This window comes from Mesoplodon densirostris, chromosome 10, assembly GCF_025265405.1.
Source record: "Mesoplodon densirostris isolate mMesDen1 chromosome 10, mMesDen1 primary haplotype, whole genome shotgun sequence".
Taxonomy (NCBI): domain Eukaryota; kingdom Metazoa; phylum Chordata; class Mammalia; order Artiodactyla; family Ziphiidae; genus Mesoplodon; species Mesoplodon densirostris.
This window is the reverse complement of record NC_082670.1, coordinates 6524369-6543839: the sequence shown is the minus strand read 5'-3', so window position 1 is coordinate 6543839 and position 19471 is coordinate 6524369. Positions and strand designations below refer to the sequence as shown.

The 19471-nt window shown below is 38.5% G+C and overlaps 1 protein-coding gene across 1 annotated transcript; it reads left to right on the top strand.

The window, feature by feature from the left end:
* The first annotated feature begins 2949 nt into the window (after nucleotides 1-2949).
* On the top strand, nucleotides 2950-19002 carry EEF1E1 (eukaryotic translation elongation factor 1 epsilon 1). The gene is made up of 4 exons (XM_060110106.1): nucleotides 2950-3107; nucleotides 6778-6978; nucleotides 12956-13051; nucleotides 18266-19002. Exons 1-4 carry the CDS (start codon nucleotides 3021-3023, stop codon nucleotides 18404-18406), a joined length of 525 nt encoding a protein of 174 aa, XP_059966089.1. The 5' UTR covers nucleotides 2950-3020; the 3' UTR covers nucleotides 18407-19002.
* The last annotated feature ends 469 nt before the right edge of the window (nucleotides 19003-19471 follow it).

Below are 19471 nucleotides of genomic sequence, written 5' to 3'. Positions count from 1 at the left end.
TTATTTTTATTATGAGCAAGGTGGTCTTCGCATTGATATTTCCAAGTCAAATATGCAGATCATCTAAAAATACACATATTGACTATTGAAGGTAAAATACAACCTTTCTCCTCATTCTTATGCCTAATGTTGAGTGAAGGAAATACAGCGTGCGTCAGCTCACCATAAAAACAGGGAAAGGAGGGCTTCTCTGGTGGTGCAGTGGTTGAGGGTCCGCCTGCCGATGCAGGGGACGTGGGTTCGTGCCCCGGTCCGGGAAGATCCCACATGCTGCAGAGCGGCTGGGCCTGTGAGCCATGGCCACTGAGCCTGCGCGTCCGGAGCCTGTGCTCCGCAACGGGAGAGGCCATAGTAGTGAGAGGCCCGCGTACTGCCAAAAAAAAAAAAAGACTAGAGAGTATGACAGGAACATCTAGACCCCCCTCCCTATGGCCACCCCCAAAGTCTGTTCAAACAAGCAAACATTTTATTTATACACCACAGTTGGCCACAATAAAAGTCCCTTCCAGCCAACAGTACAAAACTGCATGAGTAGCACAGTTACATTATAAATTTACAGTGACAAAATTACATTAGTGGTACAAAAATACATATTCACTTTAAGGCAAAAGTCTCGAAGTATTGAAAAAACTGGATGTCAACACCAAAAGGAATCAGAGAGGATATCTAATCCAAGCCCATTGTTTTATACTTGGGGAAACTGAGTCCCAAGGGGGTTAACTGCCTTCCCAGAATGACACAACTAGCTCATGCTAATCAGAAACCAGAATGTCTGACTCCTGAAATCTGGTTTAAATTTGCCCCTTTTTATGTGGCACCACCTGCTTTCCTTTTCAGCTCAGAAGCACTGCAGTGGTCAACCAATTTTATTCCCCAGTCATGCACATCCACAGCAAAAGGAGGAATACCAGGGAAGAAAAGGAAATTCAAGGTTAAAAACCTTCAAGGCCTGCCCCCCGCACACCAACTGTCTCAACAGGCCATGCTCTGACATTAATTCTTCTCTGAAGAATGGAGTAATCCTCTCCCCTTCTCCACCCCACTCTGGGAGACCTTGAACCCTGATCTACAGTAGCAAGACTCCTGCACTAGAGAAACTCTTGCATATGTACACAGGAGCCTGATCAAGGATCTTTACGGCAGCAGTGATGTAAGGGCAAGAAATTGGAAACAACCTAAATATCCATCAAGAGGATAATGGATGGTGAAATCATTGCACACCTCTTGTCTGAAGTGCTGAGTAGCAGCTAAAAAGAATGAGGTGTGTAAGTGGCATGAAAGAAGACTCCAACACATTATTGAGTAAAAGGAAACAAATTGCCCAACGATACATAGGGTATGAAAGAAGTCAAGGAGACACCTAAGGTACCATATACATGTGTGTACATGCCCAATAAAAGGTCTTGAAAAATCCACTCCAAACTCACTGCAGGGGTTACCAGTAGGACACAGAATGGGATCGTGGAGAGTCTGATGGTCATAATTTCAAGCCTCATCTTGAAAATGCCGAGTTCAATCCTGCCTCTAGGCTTTCACACTGGCTATTCCTTCTGCCTTGGGACACTCTTCCCTGGGGTTTTTGCATGGCTGGCGAGTTCTCTGTTAGGTTCCTGTTCAGTTTTCCCCTCCTCAGAGGTCTTCACTGATGCCCTGTCTAAAGCAACCACCCCCAGGCTGTGGGTGAGGGATGGAGAGAGTCTTCTCATTGTATACTGTTTTGTGCCCTTGAATTTCAAACCGCGTGAACTTCTCACCCATTCAAAAAATAAATAACAATGTAAAAACCTTCAGGACTTGAAGGGAAGAAACTTATAACTACTTTAAAACAAACAACTTTCTTTTAAATTACAAAATCTATCTATAATATTTCAAATCGAAGTGCATAAATTAAAAAGTGATATTCCACCCACATATCCAATCTTACTCTCCCAGAGTTATCACTTTTACCATTGGGTGCATGTCCTTTCTGATACTTTATACTGGAATTCAAATCAAATCTCAGGTTAGGTGATTTAGGTCAAGGCTTATCTTAAATATAATGCCCATTGGAATTAGATAACTGTCCAGATGTTTGTAAATATTTTATTGCAAGCAAAACGTGTAAATAGATCAGTGAATTCTCTCGGAGGACTGGCCTTTTTGGAAGGAGTAAAATAGTTATTCAACTCTCTGTATAAGGAAAATAAACAGATAATTAATGCACAATAATCCACTTATACTGGAATATCCTTTGTCTTTTGTTTATGTCGACTTGGCCAAATTTTCTTTTCTTTACATTTATGTCTGCTGCCATAATTAACTCTTTAAGTATTTTAGGGTAGGGAAGGTGTCACACAGTGACAGCATTCCCCACTAAACTATATCTCTGGCTTAGTGATGAACTACCTTGTGTTTCCTTTCCATTTCTCTCAGACTAATACACACGTTGTTTTTTCATTCTTCAATGTGGAAATTATTTTTCATAAAACTTTTGGAAATATTCTAAGTTCAACATATACTACCCATTTTCTACTTTGTAGATGTTAGAATATCTTAGGGAGAAAGCGTTTTGTGCATTGTTTATTTATATACCAAAAGCTACATAAATTGTATCACTATCACACATAAATTAAACATAACTATACATAAAACACATAAATATATATACATAAATTATATCGCTATTATATCTTCTGGTATTGCAAATAAAGATGATTAAAACTAGTAATGGCTGAATGGGCTATACAAATTACTTGACACTAACATACCCAGTGTTCTTTGATAATCTTTAAATTCAGAATTCTACTGCTACCCCTGAGCTGGAGCGCTGAGGTTTGCTAGTTCCTTCTCCACCTGTCACACCACCCGCGACCCGCCTTCGACCCCGCCCCTCACTTAGCCCCGCCTCTGCGCACAGGCGCACCTTCCACGCCCCCCTCCGTTTAGCCAGTAGCCGGTGACGTTTGTGAGAGTAGGACGTCCCTCTCGGCCAATGCAGGAAACCCTTGCTGACCCGCCTCTGCCGAGAGCTCGGCCGGAAGATGGCGGCGGCCGCTGAGTTGACGCTGCTGGAGAAGTGTCTAGGGCTGAGTAAAGGGAACAAGTACAGCGCTCACGGCGAGCGCCAGGTGAGAAGCTGAGGCAGCGCGGAGGGGGAGAGGTGGACGGGAGCGCGGCCTGCTGAGCCGGGGTGGGACCGGGCCGGCGGGCGGAGGCGGCAGAGCGAGGATGCCGCGCGTCTCTCCCCACAACGTGTCTGCGCCTCCGGCTCTCCTCCCGCGGCCCTAACTCCCGGAGGGAGGAGGGGGCACCTGCTTCTCTCGGGCTTGGCCTGAACTTTTCCTCCTGCGAAATTGTCATCATCATCCCATTCTGGGAAAGCAAGGGGGTCCTCAGAGAGCCCTCGGGTAGACCGAGCTGGAGGCCCCGCGTGTGCGTTCAGTGACAGCATTTGCTGTAACAGTACCTTTCATTCAGAATTACGCAGCGACTGCGGAGAGCAAACGGGGTGCCGAGTACACAGTGCTAGGCCGGGGGATACGGAGGCGGACGTGCCCCTCCCCTCAGGAACCCTGGTTTTTAGCTGGGTGGACAAACGTTGCAGCTGTGTTAGTTACAGTGCTGAAAAGTGCTGCATTGAAGCGTAGACGTATGAGAGATCACGTAGTGGGTCCTGGCGCAATCTGGGAGATTCGGTTTTTCTGAGGCCTCGTGAGGTCAAGTTCAGTGTGCAGCGTGCAGAGATGAAGGGGGAAAGTTCCGCGGTTGGAGATTGCCTGCCCGGGTGTAAGGACTCAGATTTCTGAGGGCTTTGAAGGACGTTTGTGTTTTATTAGGTGGGTGGTTGCGGTGGAGGAATCAATGTATCAGAGGAAAAGGTAGGAAGACAACTTTGGATTATATACGTTTTTTGCCCCTTTGAGATTTTTTTCTAGATGATACTTGGTTTTTGTTGTGACTTTTTCTGTTCTTCATTTGGTCCATCTTAAAATCTTGTCTCCAGAGCAGTCGTATTGTAGTTTTTACACGTAAGTTAGATTGAAGTCTGGAAAGGATAACGTGACTTGCCTGAGACCAGCCCACTGATGGGTGCAGAGTAGGCATTGGAGCCAGAGTGGCCGAGTGGCCAGCTTGTGCTTTTGCCTCTGTACTCCTGCTGATTCCTCCGCTTCTGCCGCTACTCCCTGGTTTGGTTTCTGTTTTTTAGGGAACGTTGCCAAACATGAGTCTTGCCTTCAGGGAGCTTATGATCCAGTATGAGAAGTAGTCATCGACAGCTCATGTTAATCAGAACAGAAGAGCTGCTAAATGGAGGAAAGCGTTGTTGAGGAGTGTGCAAGAGAAAGTTAATTCTGACTCTAAAAATGAGTTTGTAAACTACATGAAAAGCTGGTGTTTAAAGTGTGTAAGACCAGTAAATTACGAAAGATTGGGTAATTGGGAGTAACAAGTAGAGCAATACTGTGGATGATGCAATGCAAAGTAAACCCAGAGTTGTAGTTCAAGGCCCAGTTGTGAGGGCTGTGGAGCTCAGAGTGTGGTTTCTTATTTTATTTTAATTAAACCTTTCTTTTCCTTTTTCTTTCTTTCTTTTTTTTTTTTTTTTAAGCAGAGGACAGCTATTGAAGGTTTTCATTAATGTGTTTGGGGAAAGTGATGAGGATATATGGTAAGATTTATTCATTTTGGGGGGAAGACAACTGACAGCAATAGCCAGCAATAAGGCATCCGCTGCAATATTATCAATAATAAAAATTTTAAAACAATCCAGCTCTAGGAGAATGCTTATTAAATTATGTACATCAGCACATTGGAATATTATTTATGTAGCCACTGAAAGTGATCACTTTGAAGACCATGGAACCTTAAGATGAATGTGAAGTGGTATGTGTCCTGTGATTGCAGCTGCATGAGGTTTGTCTACTTAGGCTGCGTAAAGGAAAGAGAATGAACTTTCCAGCCAAATGTACTTCATTGAAACCCTGACTCTGCCGTTACAAACCTGGTGACCTTGGTTCTTTATCTGTAAACTGAGGAGGAAATTACTTACCTGTCTTAGAAGATATAATGATTAGGTGAGAAAGTAACCGGAAATTTTTTGAGCTCCTGTGATGGAATTGTGGATAATTCATTTTTCCAAATCATTTTCTAGAACTGTCATTTTACCCCACAGTCAGCAGTTGTGAGTCCTTTTCTTTCCTCTTTCTTTCTCTCTTTTCTCCCTTTCTCCCTCTCCCTCTCTCTTTTTTTCTCCCTCCCTCCCTTCCTTCCTGTCTTTCTTTCCTCCCTCCCTCCTCCCTCCCTCCTTCCCTCCCTCCCCTCCTCCCCCCCACTCTCTCTCGCTCTCCCCTCCTCCCCCCCACTCTCTCTCTCTCTCCCCCTTCTTCCCTCCCTCCCTCCCTTCCTCCCCTCCTTCCTTCCTCCCTCCCTCCCTTCCTTCCTTCCTTCCTTCCTCCCTCCCTCCCTCCCTTCCTTCCTTCCTTCCTTTCCTCCCTCCTTCCCTCCCTCCCTCCCTCCCTTCCCCTACCTAAAAGCACATGCATCTCAGTGAGTTACCTGCCATAAAATGCACACAAACACAGTCAGGGAATGGAACATTGGCAGCATCCCCAGTGAGTTGCTATTGTTTTCTTTTAATGCATTTTTTTAAAGGAGGTTATTGGTGATCTTAGAAGTAATGGTTTCATTTGAGGGTGAAGGCAAAAGTCAGAGTTCAAGGAGCTAAGTAATGAATGGAAAGTAGCCGGTGAGGAAGTGGAAAGCTGAGACTACCTCTGGTTGCTTCCTTTACCATTTAGGAGGTAACCTTTGTATCCATAAAATGTTAATCTCCCTGTGTACATCACATGGTCATATTTACCTAGATGTTAGTGTGAAAGGACCCTGAACAGTGAAAATCGCTATCCGAGTTCAGTATACTATTTGAACTGAACAGATGGCTGAAAAGAGCAGCCGTCTTCCAGGGGAAATTCTCTTTTGGTTTCCTGAGGTCATTTAGATTGTATACTTGTTGTTTATAATTGATCAGTCTCCCCATTGGTGATACTTTCCATTTTCTTTTAAATTTCTCAAAATGCTTTGCTTAGTTGCGCATCAAGAACATTTAAATTAATTAGCAATTTCTTATAATCTGAGCCTTCGGATTGCTGTTACAGTAGGGGAAACTTAGAAAGTAGGGTTGTTTTTCAGGTGATTACCTGAAGCCCATACTTTATTATTAGACTTTTATAATCAGTGACCTCACTCTAAATGACTCCAAAATAGATGAATATGCAATCCATGGCAAGGAAATCACCATCACAGTCCACACCTAGTTAATGAGATAACTATTTATATTAGATCACATATCACTTAAACCAGGATAGAACTCATTTGGTGGTTCTAGCTGTATCAACATGAATTCAGTGTTCACTATAACTGTTTCTTACTTTTGTTGTTACAGAAGTTGGGTTTATTTAAGCATGTTCATTCACCTTGCTAAATAAGGTATGGGTAATCTTGATCAAATTAATGTGGTATTATTAGGATTTCCATTTTCTCTTTTTGTACATATGTAGTTATAAATTATACAGAAGCATCATTACTAATTTTTGCAATGTTATTACCAGTTTCATAGCATCAGACATCTATTATCAAATGTAAATTATGTAACTCTTATTTTCCTGACTCATTTGTAGGTAATTTAATATCTTGAGGGTATTAGAAAAGACAGTTTGGGATTTAGCGATTACTTAGAACTTACACTCGTGATGGTATTTGTTTTTAAAATTTATCTGAAGAATTTTTTTTCTTTTTAAGATTCCAGTTCTTCAGACGAACAATGGTCCAAGTCTAACGGGATTGACTACCATAGCAGCTCACCTAGTCCAGCAGGCCAACAAGGAATATTTGCTGGGGAGCACCGCAGAGGAAAAAGCAGTGGTTCAACAGTGGTTAGAATACAGGGTAACTCAAGTAGATGGACACTCCAATAAAGAGGACATCCGCACTGTTCTAAAGGTATCACCACGTCTCTTTACAGGCTGAAATGTGTGAACTCTTAATAACAGGATGTCTGTTCCCTGAGATTCAGTAACTGAAGTTGTTGGCTTTCTTTACTTGTTTCCTCCTGCCTCGTGTTAGTTTGTACCTGTTATTACCTTTGCCTGGAGCAGCCTCTGCCAGCCCCTCAGCTCAGACCTCAGCTCAGATACCCCTTCCTCAGCTCGTCCTTGGCTACTCTCTCTCAGACAGATGCACTTCCTTGTTCTAAATGCTCTTCTTTCCTAACACAGCACCCTGTGCTTTTCCTTTGCAGCACTAATCATAGTCAATAATAATAGCTTTGTATGATTTTTTAATGTGATGGCTTGATATTCATTTCCCCCACTCTGCAGTCCTGATTCCCTAAGCAGTAAAGTACTTTCTTAAAGCCAAGGGGGAATCAAAGTTTTGGGAGTTGTAGTTTGTAAAACTCTGTCCATTTGATCTGGGAAAGCGCACATTTCCCGCCTTTGAGACTGATTGTTTTGGGATTTGTATTTTCTTTCTAAAGAGGTCAAGTTAGAATTAAAGAATCTATTGATATAAAATATAAGCCGAATATGGCTCCAGAATCACTAAGAATAAAAAATCTTTATAAATAAAATTAGTTTTGTTAATTATATAAAAATAAAGCATTGTTTTGGGGTTTTTTTTTTTTTTAAGCTTAAAATTTGAAGGAACCTTAGAGATCACCCAACCACATGTCATTGTAGGAATCCCTTCTGTTTCCTAATTTTATTCCAATTATAATATAAATTGGTAATATAAGTTGTACAAGAAGATCTTATGGTACTGAAAGTTTTTCATTTATCATTCTGGGAGAAATGGTTTAAACTGTATTCCTGACAGATACCATCGATAGAACTGGTAGAAAATAAATTTCAGGTCTCTTTCCTTTATACGTCTGTCCTGATCACCTACTCTTTTTTAATATCCACGAATGGCAGCGTTCCCAAAGGGAAGCAAGCCTGTCTTCCCTCTAAGTGAATGGGAGCTTTCAGGCAAATAAAAAGTAAATATAACTCTCTCTTACAGTTTTCCAAAAGAAAGCATTAGTAGTAAAGTATTTAATTCTGAAATATTTCATTGAAATTGGGTGTGTAAGTTCAAAAGTTGTATTCAGAGATTTGGTGTTAGGAGCTTAGACGTATAAGACATTGTGTCTGGGATATATCAGTATTCTTATCTGAAATCTCAACTGGGAGAATCCAGCTGGCGATAGGACCATCTTTGAAATGTACAAGGCGCCGGATGATTTGGGTTGTCGCCCTTGCTCTGCCACCGTGTGCTCATCTGTCCCTACAGTGACGAGTAGGATACGGTCCCAGGGGCTGATGATACAGTGACCCACTAGGCACAGCCCCTGCCCTTACAGAGCTCAGACCAGTGGGGGAGACAGATGTATGTGTGATTTGGGGCCAGATGAGAAAGGGTTGTTTACTGTTTTACTTTGCTTTTTGCTATTTCATGATAGCATTTTTATTTTAAAGGCAGTATCCGTTGTAGAACTTTAAGAAATATAAGTAAGCAAATAAGAGAAATTTCAAACATTTGTGGTCCCACCATCAAGCGAGAACTGTTAACAGCACTTATATTGGTCCTCAGATATTGAATTATTGACTCCCTTTTGTGTTCTTCACATGCTTTTTCTTTTCTCATATATATGTGTGTTGTATTTTAAAAACGGGCCACTCTTGGACACTGTAACTTGGTTTTTTTGGTTCACCGACAGTATGTTGGCAGCATCTTTTCAAGTCCGTAAATCCTCGCTTATACGGTCTCTGATAACCTGTTAGTACTCCGTCATATAGCTGTGCCAGGATTTAGTCTGTCCTCATGTAGTGTTGGATTGTTGCTGAATATTTTCACGCATTCCCATTGGTTTCCTTAGGCAAATCCCTACAAGGGAAATGGTTGGGCCAAAGCTGTATATGTCTTTAAGGCTATGTTGCTCCTCCGCCTTCCAGAAAAGTGTATTGACAGTGGCTTCTTCCATAAAACCCTTGCTGCCCTGGATGTTACCCCTTTTCCTTCTTTACCACCCCAATTTCATAACCAGAGCAAACCAAAAAGTGATCTCTTTGTTTACTTTGCACTTTTTTCCTTGACATTTGTTAATGCCGTGGCATTTTTTTCATAATGCTTATGAGCATCTTCATTATTTTTAAAAATTCGCTTGCATGTATTCTTTGCCTGTTTTTATACTGGGCTATTTCTGTTTTTATTACTTATTTTTTAAAATTTTGCTACTAAGGATATTGTGAAAGGATTTCATTTACTTGCTAAAGTTCCTTTTCAGAGTTAAAACCACAATGGCTCATAATTAAGGTGTAATTTCAGAAAGCAGGCATTATGATACACTAACATTTGGATCTAGATGGAGGATATATAGTTGTTTATTATACTGCTTTTTCAATATTATTAGAAGGTTTAATAATAGGTAGTTAAGAGGAAAAAGAAAAATCACGTGGAACTCTGTAGAGGGAAATATTTTTTAAAGTTTGGCAATGGCATCAGAAAGACTTCTTTTAAAAAAATGTAGTGAACATCAGATATTAGTTCTGTTCCCTGAATATTTTGAATGTGTTGAAATTCTGTTCTGAATTTCAGAATTCAATTTCTGAAAAATTTCTGAATTTCTGAAAAATCAGAATTTAATTTCTGAAACTCTTGATTTATATCACTAATCAGAAAGATATTACCTATTCATAGTTTTTGAAACTCCATTTCAAAGTCTTTATAACTAGAGTATAACCTTAAAAGAGTCTTTATAACTAAAACATAGATATGGATTCTATTTTAAGAATATATATACTATACAAAGCAGTGTTGAATTATTGTTTCAGACCTTTTTAAAAATGCTTCTTAACATTAATTGTAGATATATTTATTTTATTCTTATGCTTTATCAAACTTGTTTCATTTGAAGACATTTGAAGAAAAACCATCTCCATTAAGCAGATTACTATAGAATTTAAGTGGTAGCCTGTAATATACCAGTGCATTTTACCCTCTCTACCCAATTTTATTTTGATTCTTATGCATTTGCTTCCCTGTTTATGTCCGTGTTCCTTTACGTCATCATCTGTACCACCCCTAACAGTCCCATATTCATATACCGTTTTGAAAATTACTGTCTTTAAGTGAAGGCATGGGCAAACTCAAAGAGATCAGATTCAATTCAGCAAACATTTACTGATTACTGAACCACTATGTGCCAAGCATTTGGCATATGATTTGAGAATCAAAACGGACTTCTGTCTCTACAGCTTAAGAAATTTTTCTAGAATGAATGCTATTGACCTCTGGGGCAGTGTTTTATAACTAGTCTTTAGAGGAGCCTGTGAGAATATCTGATATTTATAAATCTTGCTCTGAAGGTGAGATGAATCTTTTGTCTCCTTTCATGTGAAGGTAAATTAATGTAAATTCCTGTGCTATTAAACTACATGTTAATTTCGAGAGGGACCAAAAATATGTATAGAATATATTTTCTTTTGTCTAGATTTTTTCTTTTCTCAGGAAACTAATTGATTTTATTTATGCTGGTCTATCAGACAATACTTCTGATTTAGATTAGGATCCTTTAAATTTTTTATTTAATTTTTTAACATGTACTTAAATTTTTTTTTCCTTTCAAAGTGCCTCCCAGCTGTTTAAGGAGTTCAGTGCTTAACCTTTTAAAAATTGATGGTCATTGTCTGAGGAACAAATGACAGAGAACTTTCTGTAGCTTTAAATGGTGTTTAAAATTGGAGTCTTTAAGGTGTTAGAAAAACTAGATATCCAACTGCAAAAGAACGAAACTGGACTCTTATCTTACACAATATTTAAAAATTAACTCAAAATGGATCAAAGTCCTAAACATAAGACCAAAAACTGTAGAACTCTTAGAAGAAAACCTAGGGGGAAGGCTTCAGGTCATTTGATTTGGCACCAATTTCTTGGGTATAACACCAAAAGCACAGGTATCAAAAGTAAAAATAGATAAATTGGCCTTCATCAAAATGTGAGGCTTCTTTGCATCAGTAGTCACAATCAACAGAGTAAAAAGGCAACCCATGGAATGGGAGAAAAATATTTCCAAATCATATATCTGGTAATATCCAGAATATATAAAGAACTACAACTCAACAACAACAAAAAACTAAGAACCCAGTTAAAAATGAACAAAGGACTCAGGTAGACATTTCTCCAGAGAAGATATATGAGGCTAATAAGCACATGAAAAGATGCTCAACATCACTAATCATTAGGGAAATGTAAATCAAAACCACAGTGAGATACCACCTCATATCCATTAGATTGACTACTACCAAAAATAAAGACCAAAATAGCAAGTATTGGTGAGGATGTGCAGAAATTGGAAAACTTGTACACTGTTGGTGGGAATGTAAAATGGTGCAGCTGCTATGAAAAACAGTATGGCGATTCATCAAAAGAGTTAAAATAAAATTATCATATTTACCATATGATCCAATACTTCCACTTACGGAAGTATACCCAAAAGAATTCACACTAGGTCTCAAAGAGATATTTGTACACCCATGTTCATGCCAGTGTTATTCACAGTAGCAGTTAGGTGGAATCAACCCAAGTGTCTGCTGACAGATGAATGGATGAATAAAATGTGGTCTGTACATACAGTGGAATGTTATTCAGCCTTAAGGAAATCCTGACACATTTTACAACATGGATGAACCTTGAGGATATCATGCTCAGTGAAATAAGCCAGTCACAAAAGGACAAAGAGTATATGATTCTACTTATATACAACATATAAAACAGTCAAATTCATAGAAACAGAAAGCAGAATGGTGATTGCCAGGGCCTGGGGGATGAGGGAAAGGGGAATTTGTTTAATAAGTACAGAGCTTTAGTTTTCTGAGATGAAAAAATTCTGAAAATTGATTGCACCACAGTGTGAATACCCTTAACACTTACTGCATTATGCACCTAAAAATGATTACGGTGGTAAATTAAAATTTGATTAATTTTACGTGTTACATGTATTTACCTCAATTAAAAGTTTAAAATATAAATATATTAAAATGCAACAATAATTATAATAATTATTAATAACATTAATATAATTAATTAATAATCTATATGATCAATATTATAATTAATAGTATCGATATATTAATTAATATAATTGATAGTAATTATACTTATTGTAACTAATAATTATAATAATATTATAGTTATTATAATTATAATAAATTATAATTCTCTTAAAACATAAGAATTGTTGGGCTTCCCTGGTGGCACAGTGGTTAAGAATCCACCTGCCAATGCAGGGGACACAGGTTCGAGCCCTGGTCCGGGAAAATCCCACATGCCGCAGAGCAACTAAGCCCGTGCGCCACAACTACTGATCCTGTGCTCTAAAGCCCCTGAGCCACAACTACTGAGCCTGTGTGCCACAACCTCTGAAGCCAGCGCGCCTAGAGCCTGTGCTCTGCAACCTCAATGAGAAGCCCACGCACCGCAACTAGAGAAAGCCCGCACGAAGCAATGAAGACCCAATGCAGCCAAGAATAAATAAATAAAATAAATAAATTTTTTTAAAAAATAGGAATTGTTGAGGAGCTTTTTATATTTTAATGGAAAAAATAAATCCAACATGAGCATGATTTACAAAATGCTCCCCCCCCAAAAAAATTGGAGTCTTTGAAATGATCAGAGATGGCTGTGAATATCATTTTCTAATGTTTTCTTATTTCTTTAAAATAAGGCTAATAATATTTACCTTATTTTTAAAAATGAGTTGATTGTTATGTGATTTGTGATTTTGAATGAATTCAAATCTATTATTGTCAAAGATTAAATTTATTAAATTAAATGTCAGTATTGTGTTTTCTAATAGCCTTCTAAATGTTTCAAGTCAAATGTATAGTTAACTTTATTATTACTGTTTTTTAAATTAATATTTTTTAATTTTTTTCCCTAGGATCTTAATTCATATCTTGAAGATAAAGTCTACCTTACAGGATATAACTTCACATTAGCAGATATCCTCTTATACTATGGACTTCATCGCTTTATTGTGAGTATTTGAATAGTTATTGGTGTTTTTGTCTGTGATGTTCAGAATGATTTGTTTTGTCTTGAATTTAAATCAAGTTTGAATTTTCAACTTATCACATGAAAGTGAAAGGAATTATTTTTATACAAGGTACCTTATGCAAATATTCCTTTCATGGATCCATCACACATAGGAGCTTCCTGTTCCTTGACCTGCTTGATTCCTGTTCTTGTTCCCATTTTTCTTTGGGGCTCCTTCTCTTGCCACCCTTTGTACTCGCTTGTCATCCTCACCTGGACCCCACCGTCCCCTTTCTGCTCCAGCTCTACGCCTCAATTTCAGTACTGCACCTTCTGTGCCATCTCTTACCCTAGCTCTTAATCTTACTCCCTAGTTCCATCGTTACCCGAAGTAACTCAATTCCTTCCCTCTTTCCAAACCTGTAAACTTTCTTCCCCATCCAGCCTAGATCCCCTTTGTGTAACTCAAATCCCCAACTCTTGGTCAGTCCAAATACGTGCCTTCAGTCCTATCTCCCGGCTGAGCTATATGGGAGAAATCACACACAAGCTGTCATTAAGAAGATGAGCATTTCTCCCCTCTAATTAAAAAAAAAAAAGATGACAAGGAAGTGTAAGTCTTGCAAACCAACGTGTATATTTACCTCCTTCCCTCTCTGGCCTATACAGGTCATGCGATAGGGAAAGGAGATACTCTGAGAAGGAGGGAGCGTGTGTGGAATTTCTTTGCCAGCAGAGTGGACAGGGTCCTAATGCACAGCACTTGTAGCACTGGCTGCCAAGCTGTTTCACTGTGAGTCTAGGTGCCCACAAGGGCGTATGGTTTTCAAGCAGGTTAGAAGAGTTTCATTCAATGCTGCATGTGAAAACTAGACTTCCAGGGAGTTCCCTGGTGGCCTAGTGGTTAGGATTCCAGGCTTTCACTGCCACGGCCTGGGTTCAATCCCTGGTCAGGGAACTAAGATCCCATAAGCCATGCAGCTCAGCCAAAAAAAGTAAATAAAATAAAACTTAAAAAAAAACTGGGCTTCTGTTAACAATATTCAATGATCTCTGCCTATTTCTATTCCCTATTTTGACATGTATATCCTTTTTATATTTAGTGATTACAGTATTATGATTGAGTATCTCACGCTTATTGTTTTCAAAACAAAATTGAGTGAAATGATACGTAAATCACTGTTCACCGTCCCTTTAGGTTCATAAAATGAGTCCATAACCAAAGCAGCTCTCCCACCCTGGTCCACATGCAGGCAGATTATGTCAGAGAAGTAAACACCTTCTCAAGGAACCGGCCTCACAGACAAAACGTGGTGTTAAATGACATTCCTGTTGAGTGAGGTGTAAATATACCCAGGTGAGAAAAAAAGTGATTACTAGGTGTTAAGTTCAGGCAGAGTAGATGGGAGGTTCAGGTCGGCTTCCTGCTTGTGTTCCTCAGACAGTTCTAGCGCTTTGTTTGCCGTGGCAGTGCATTTAGTTTTGCCCTCATACGTTCCTTCATTTACTTGTTCACGTTATTAAATACTTAATATGTCGTCAGCACAGTCAGCGCAGTATACAAAACAGCAGTCAGGGAACCTTCATGGCATCAGATAGTCCTGCTGTGTTTTGTTTCAGTGTGAGCCCGACTTCAGCGGTGGCTGATTACTCTGAGATCTGGTCCATCTTAATTCCCTCTGAGGACTATTACATTGTTCTTCCTTTGTTAAACTGCCAGTTACTGTGGCCGTTTATTATCACCCCGGTGACTCATTGCTTTCTTAAAGTGATTTCTTCAGTAGATAGCAGTCCCTATGAACAGACTGTTACTCAAGATTATTAAAATCCTTTGTAAAGTTATGTGCTGCTTGACTATAAGATTGTTATCTATGAGATACATTTGTTTCCAAGTTCGGAGCACCAGTGGAGCTGTCATTCTTTTAGAAAGAAAGGAAAAGTAAAAAGAGCTGCAGCACAGTCCAGGAATGCCGGCCATAAAGAATGTCCCAGAGGCAGCATGGTGCCAGTTGGAAAGGTAGCAAACCAACATTTCACCCTGGTCTGGAATGGGTCCCTCAAAGAGTTTCTCACATGTCTTCATGGAAAGTTAGTGACTAAGAATGTTATCTGTTTGGCTTTAAAGTTCAGACTGGTTGTAGAGTGCCAGTATAAATAAGAAGGAATGATTAGGTAGAAGAGCCAAGCATCACTGTAGACTCACTGGCATTCTGACCAGTAAGAAGCAGGAAATGGTAACTAGAACAATCGCATTGTGTTTCCTGTTGTAAAAAAAAAAAAGAAGAAAAAAATAGTCAGTTAGAAAGGAATGATGGAAAACTAGTTTTAAGTAAAATATTTGATGGGGATCCCATCCCAGAAGTTCTAAAAAAGTGTAAGTTTGGTGAGGGTAAAATCTTTCTGTTTGTTTGTTTATGTTTACAGTACGTTCAGAAATAGAATGTCTACCAAAACGGTAGTGGCGGTAACAAAGCGAGGTCAGTCATAATTTTCTCAGACTCAAGGGGCAAGCTCCAAAGTTTAAACAAGAAGGTTAAGCATAACCTGATCCTTCTGAAAAAGTGCTGCATTTCTAGCAAAATGTTCTGAGGGAAAATGAACAAATTTACATTGTCTAAAATAGATCATCTAGTTAAAAATTATTGGAATAAATTAGGAAATGTTAGAAGAAACTTTAGAAGTTCCTGGAATAACAGTTATTTTGTGCTGTGGGTCTGTTGTAATCCTTACACTAGAGACCAAAAAAGTGAAATTTTTAAGTTGGAGAATATCGATTTTGCCATGTGTTGTAGTTTGTTGCTGTTGTTATAATCTTCAGTGATAGGCCTGGTGGCAGCATATGCTAGTCCCGGTGATACCAAATGCTGTTCTGAAGTGTAAATAGTAAATAGACACTGCCCTTTGTCCCTGGGTCAAAATCTGAGTGAACAACTTGACACAGATCAAACAAGCATCAGTACTTTATTGTTTGGAAATGCTTTCTTGGTGCATTTTAATTCATTCTGAAAAATAACATCTCACAAAACGGCTGAGTAGAGACTTTTTAAAATGAAAGAGCTCTGAAATTAGTCAAATTTGTGAGCAGTCAGATTGGATTCATCATGTATTTCAACAGCTGACATGAAATCAAGTTGGAGTAATACTTGCTACTTTTTGCTTTAACTGTCAGTAAAGAGGTTTGTTGAAGTTGGTTTTGAATTTTATTTACGTACGTAAATATGTATGTATGTATTTATGTATGAAGGAAGGAGGAAGGAAGGAAGGAAACTCACCCCCATTTCCTGTTAGAGTTGCAGCTATGTTTACTAGTCGTTGAACTTTTAGAAAATCTTGTATTTTCTTTAGAAGTCAGTGGTGAAGTTTACCTATGGTAAAGATTTAGAAAAAGAACAAAAAGTTAGCTCTTTTACAAAATGTGTTTTACCTTTTGAAATATGGACTGATACTCGGTTTATTCCGCAATGGTTGTTTAAGTGCCTTCTATGTACAGCACAAGATAGTTAGGAATAATATAATTCTTTACATGTGAAACCATGAATTCTCTTTTAATAAAAAGTAACTTTTACACTAAAAAAAAATACTTTCTTGACCAATTTTCTTGACTAATGTGTTAATTTTTTAATCTGCTTGCCATGGCCTAACGATGTTATGGGTGAACAGTTATAGTCACATGTTTCTGATAACTGGATACAACCCTCCACCCCCTTAAACAAGATGAGTATATTTTTGTAATTTGCTGTAGCAGCTTGCTGTGTGGGATTTAGACCACAAACTTAAATTTTACATAACAGTAGCAGTGAGACCCCCTGCTAGTAAACTGGTCCAACAGAGATAGACATTTGACACCAAAGATGTTAACAGATCAGATGTGGATACAATTGTATCCTAATGTCATAAAGGAGAAAAGGAAGGTAGGATGACTTCTATCACTTTCTCTTTTCAGACTGCATTCTAGTAAATGTGAAATGAAAATACAAGTTCAATTAAACACTTCTTGAGAAAATGCTATATGTCTACCTTTTAATTTTATTGCTAATAATATTTTCTATTCTGTAATAATTATTAGATACCAGAGTGATTTGTCCTTCAGTGTTGTTGACCTGGTGACTTAGCAGAGTGTTTGCCTGTAGGCACAAGTATATGCTAAATTCTGAACAGCCATAGGGCATCCATCGCTAAAAGCGCCTTCCAACAAGCAGACTGCTAATGGGTTTGAAGTACCTGAGGGAGACTGAGATTTCTGGTGTGCGTGAACATTCCTTGTCAGTTTTATGGAGACTTGCAATATGCTAAACAAATGAATTAGCCACAGGAGAAGGAACTACACTAATCTTACCTGGTCCGTGGCCGTCCTACTGGCTTCTCCTTACCTGACACCTCTTCATGATTCTAATCCAAGATTTGGCTCAAAGAAAAGGCTTCAAGTCACCTACTGTGGGATCTGAGCCCAGTGAAATGATAGGCACCCTCTGTTTTGATTGCATCTTTCCGTAACCAAATCTCTGGGCATCCTTGTAGCTTGACAGTAAGTTCTGTGAACTGCTACATCCTCTAAAGATCGAGTGCAGCTTTATTGCAAACAGAATTCAGAAGGTCTGTTGTTCATCTGAGACATACACCCCAGAAATAGCCCTTCCTTCTTGTATTAAGCAATAATCCCCTAACATTAAATGAGTCATTGTCTTCAGTAAAATTTTTCCCCAGAGTTTAGTAGAAAGAAGCAGTTGTCTACACATACATATACACCAGCCATCTACAAATATATATATATATATATTTGAGTTTATATTGTATTCCCTTGTTTAAGTATGTTAGATGCCAATAAACCTTTCTTATTTTAGGTTTGCGAAAAATATTGGAGAAAGAACCATGTCTTAGTCTCTCAGAAGCTATTCTCTTGCTTTCTTCTATTTTCCTTTACAATAAAGTAAAAAAACAAACTTTAGTCCTCCAGATCCTGTGTTAATGTAAATTTTTCATTTGTTGAAAACTTCAGATTTCGCCCCTAAGCACATCTGGTTTTGAACTGAACATGAAATCATTAAACAAATGGTGGGCTCGTCCAAGTGGCTGAAATGGTTCACTCCTATCTGAATATGTTGGCTTTGAGAACTGTGGGTTTTTTTTCCCCAATTTCTATCTCCTACTCAAATGGTATTAATAGTTGCACTTATGTAATGTCTGTGTTGTGTGTGTGTTTTTAATCTCTACTTAGGTTGACCTGACAGTTCAAGAAAAGGAGAAATATCTTAACGTGTCTCGCTGGTTTTGTCACATTCAGCATTATCCAGGCATCAGGCAACATCTGTCTAGTGTTGTCTTCATCAAGAACAGACTATATACTAATTCCCACTAGAAGCCATCTGCGCTGTACAGAAGAGTGATTAAGATATTTTAAATGGAAAGTGTATTCTGGACCAGAGGGCTGACATGAATTGATAGACAGCCATTCTTTATTCATTGAAGTTGGTAGAATTTTTAAAGTATAAACTTGTGTCCCAACATTTTATTTGTTCTTTCGTAGAAATTTTGCAGTTTTTTTAATGTAAAACTTCAAGTGCTGTCAAAACTTGAGTTGAGATCAAGGTATCAATTATCTTGTTTTTATAGATGAAATTTATTTTAATAAAAGTTGCAAATCAGTGGCTTAATCTTAAAAAAAAGAGTCATTCCGATGGTTGACATATTTGGCTATTTATTGACCTCTTTCATCTTATAAATTAATTTTCCCCTTCTGAATATTTATAGTAGTTTGTTTTTTAAGAACTAGGGTAAATTGTGCCAAGGAGACAAAAAGGGAAGACAGATGGATTTGTTTTCAAATATTTATGTGAGCCAGTAAACGTGGTTGAAAAAGTCATTTTTTGTTTGTTTCTTTCCTGTAGTCAGTATTCATTGAGGTGAAACTACTGCACTGCCCTAGAGGGAAGTGGAATAAAATACATTCCCTCGAATTAATGGTTCTTTTGTTGTCTTTGGGCTCATTGGAATATGCAGTAGCTGAAAAGCAATGGGAAATTCCCACTATCCCACTAATTTTGGACTTGGTAACTACTAGACTTTTCTAAACTAAAAACCAACATAGAAAGGCTGCTGTTGACACTCTGTGTAAAGAATGAAGACTCATACTGTATTAAAACAAACTTATACAGTTTATAACTGTTAGAGGCTGAGTTAATAAATAACCAATGATTGAGAGCTAAAGAGCTTATGTTTACAAATAATAGGAAAAATTGTCTTTGAGCGCTTCACTGTCAATGCTATGTGACATTTTGGTGCTGACTCTGAGTCTCAGTAGAGTACAATTCAAAGCTCAAGTGCAAAGAGCAGAGACTTGGGAAGTGTCCATCCCTTTGGCCCAGTCCTGCTTTGATCACATACTAGCTGAATGCATGACCTAAAGCAAATCAGTTAACCATAC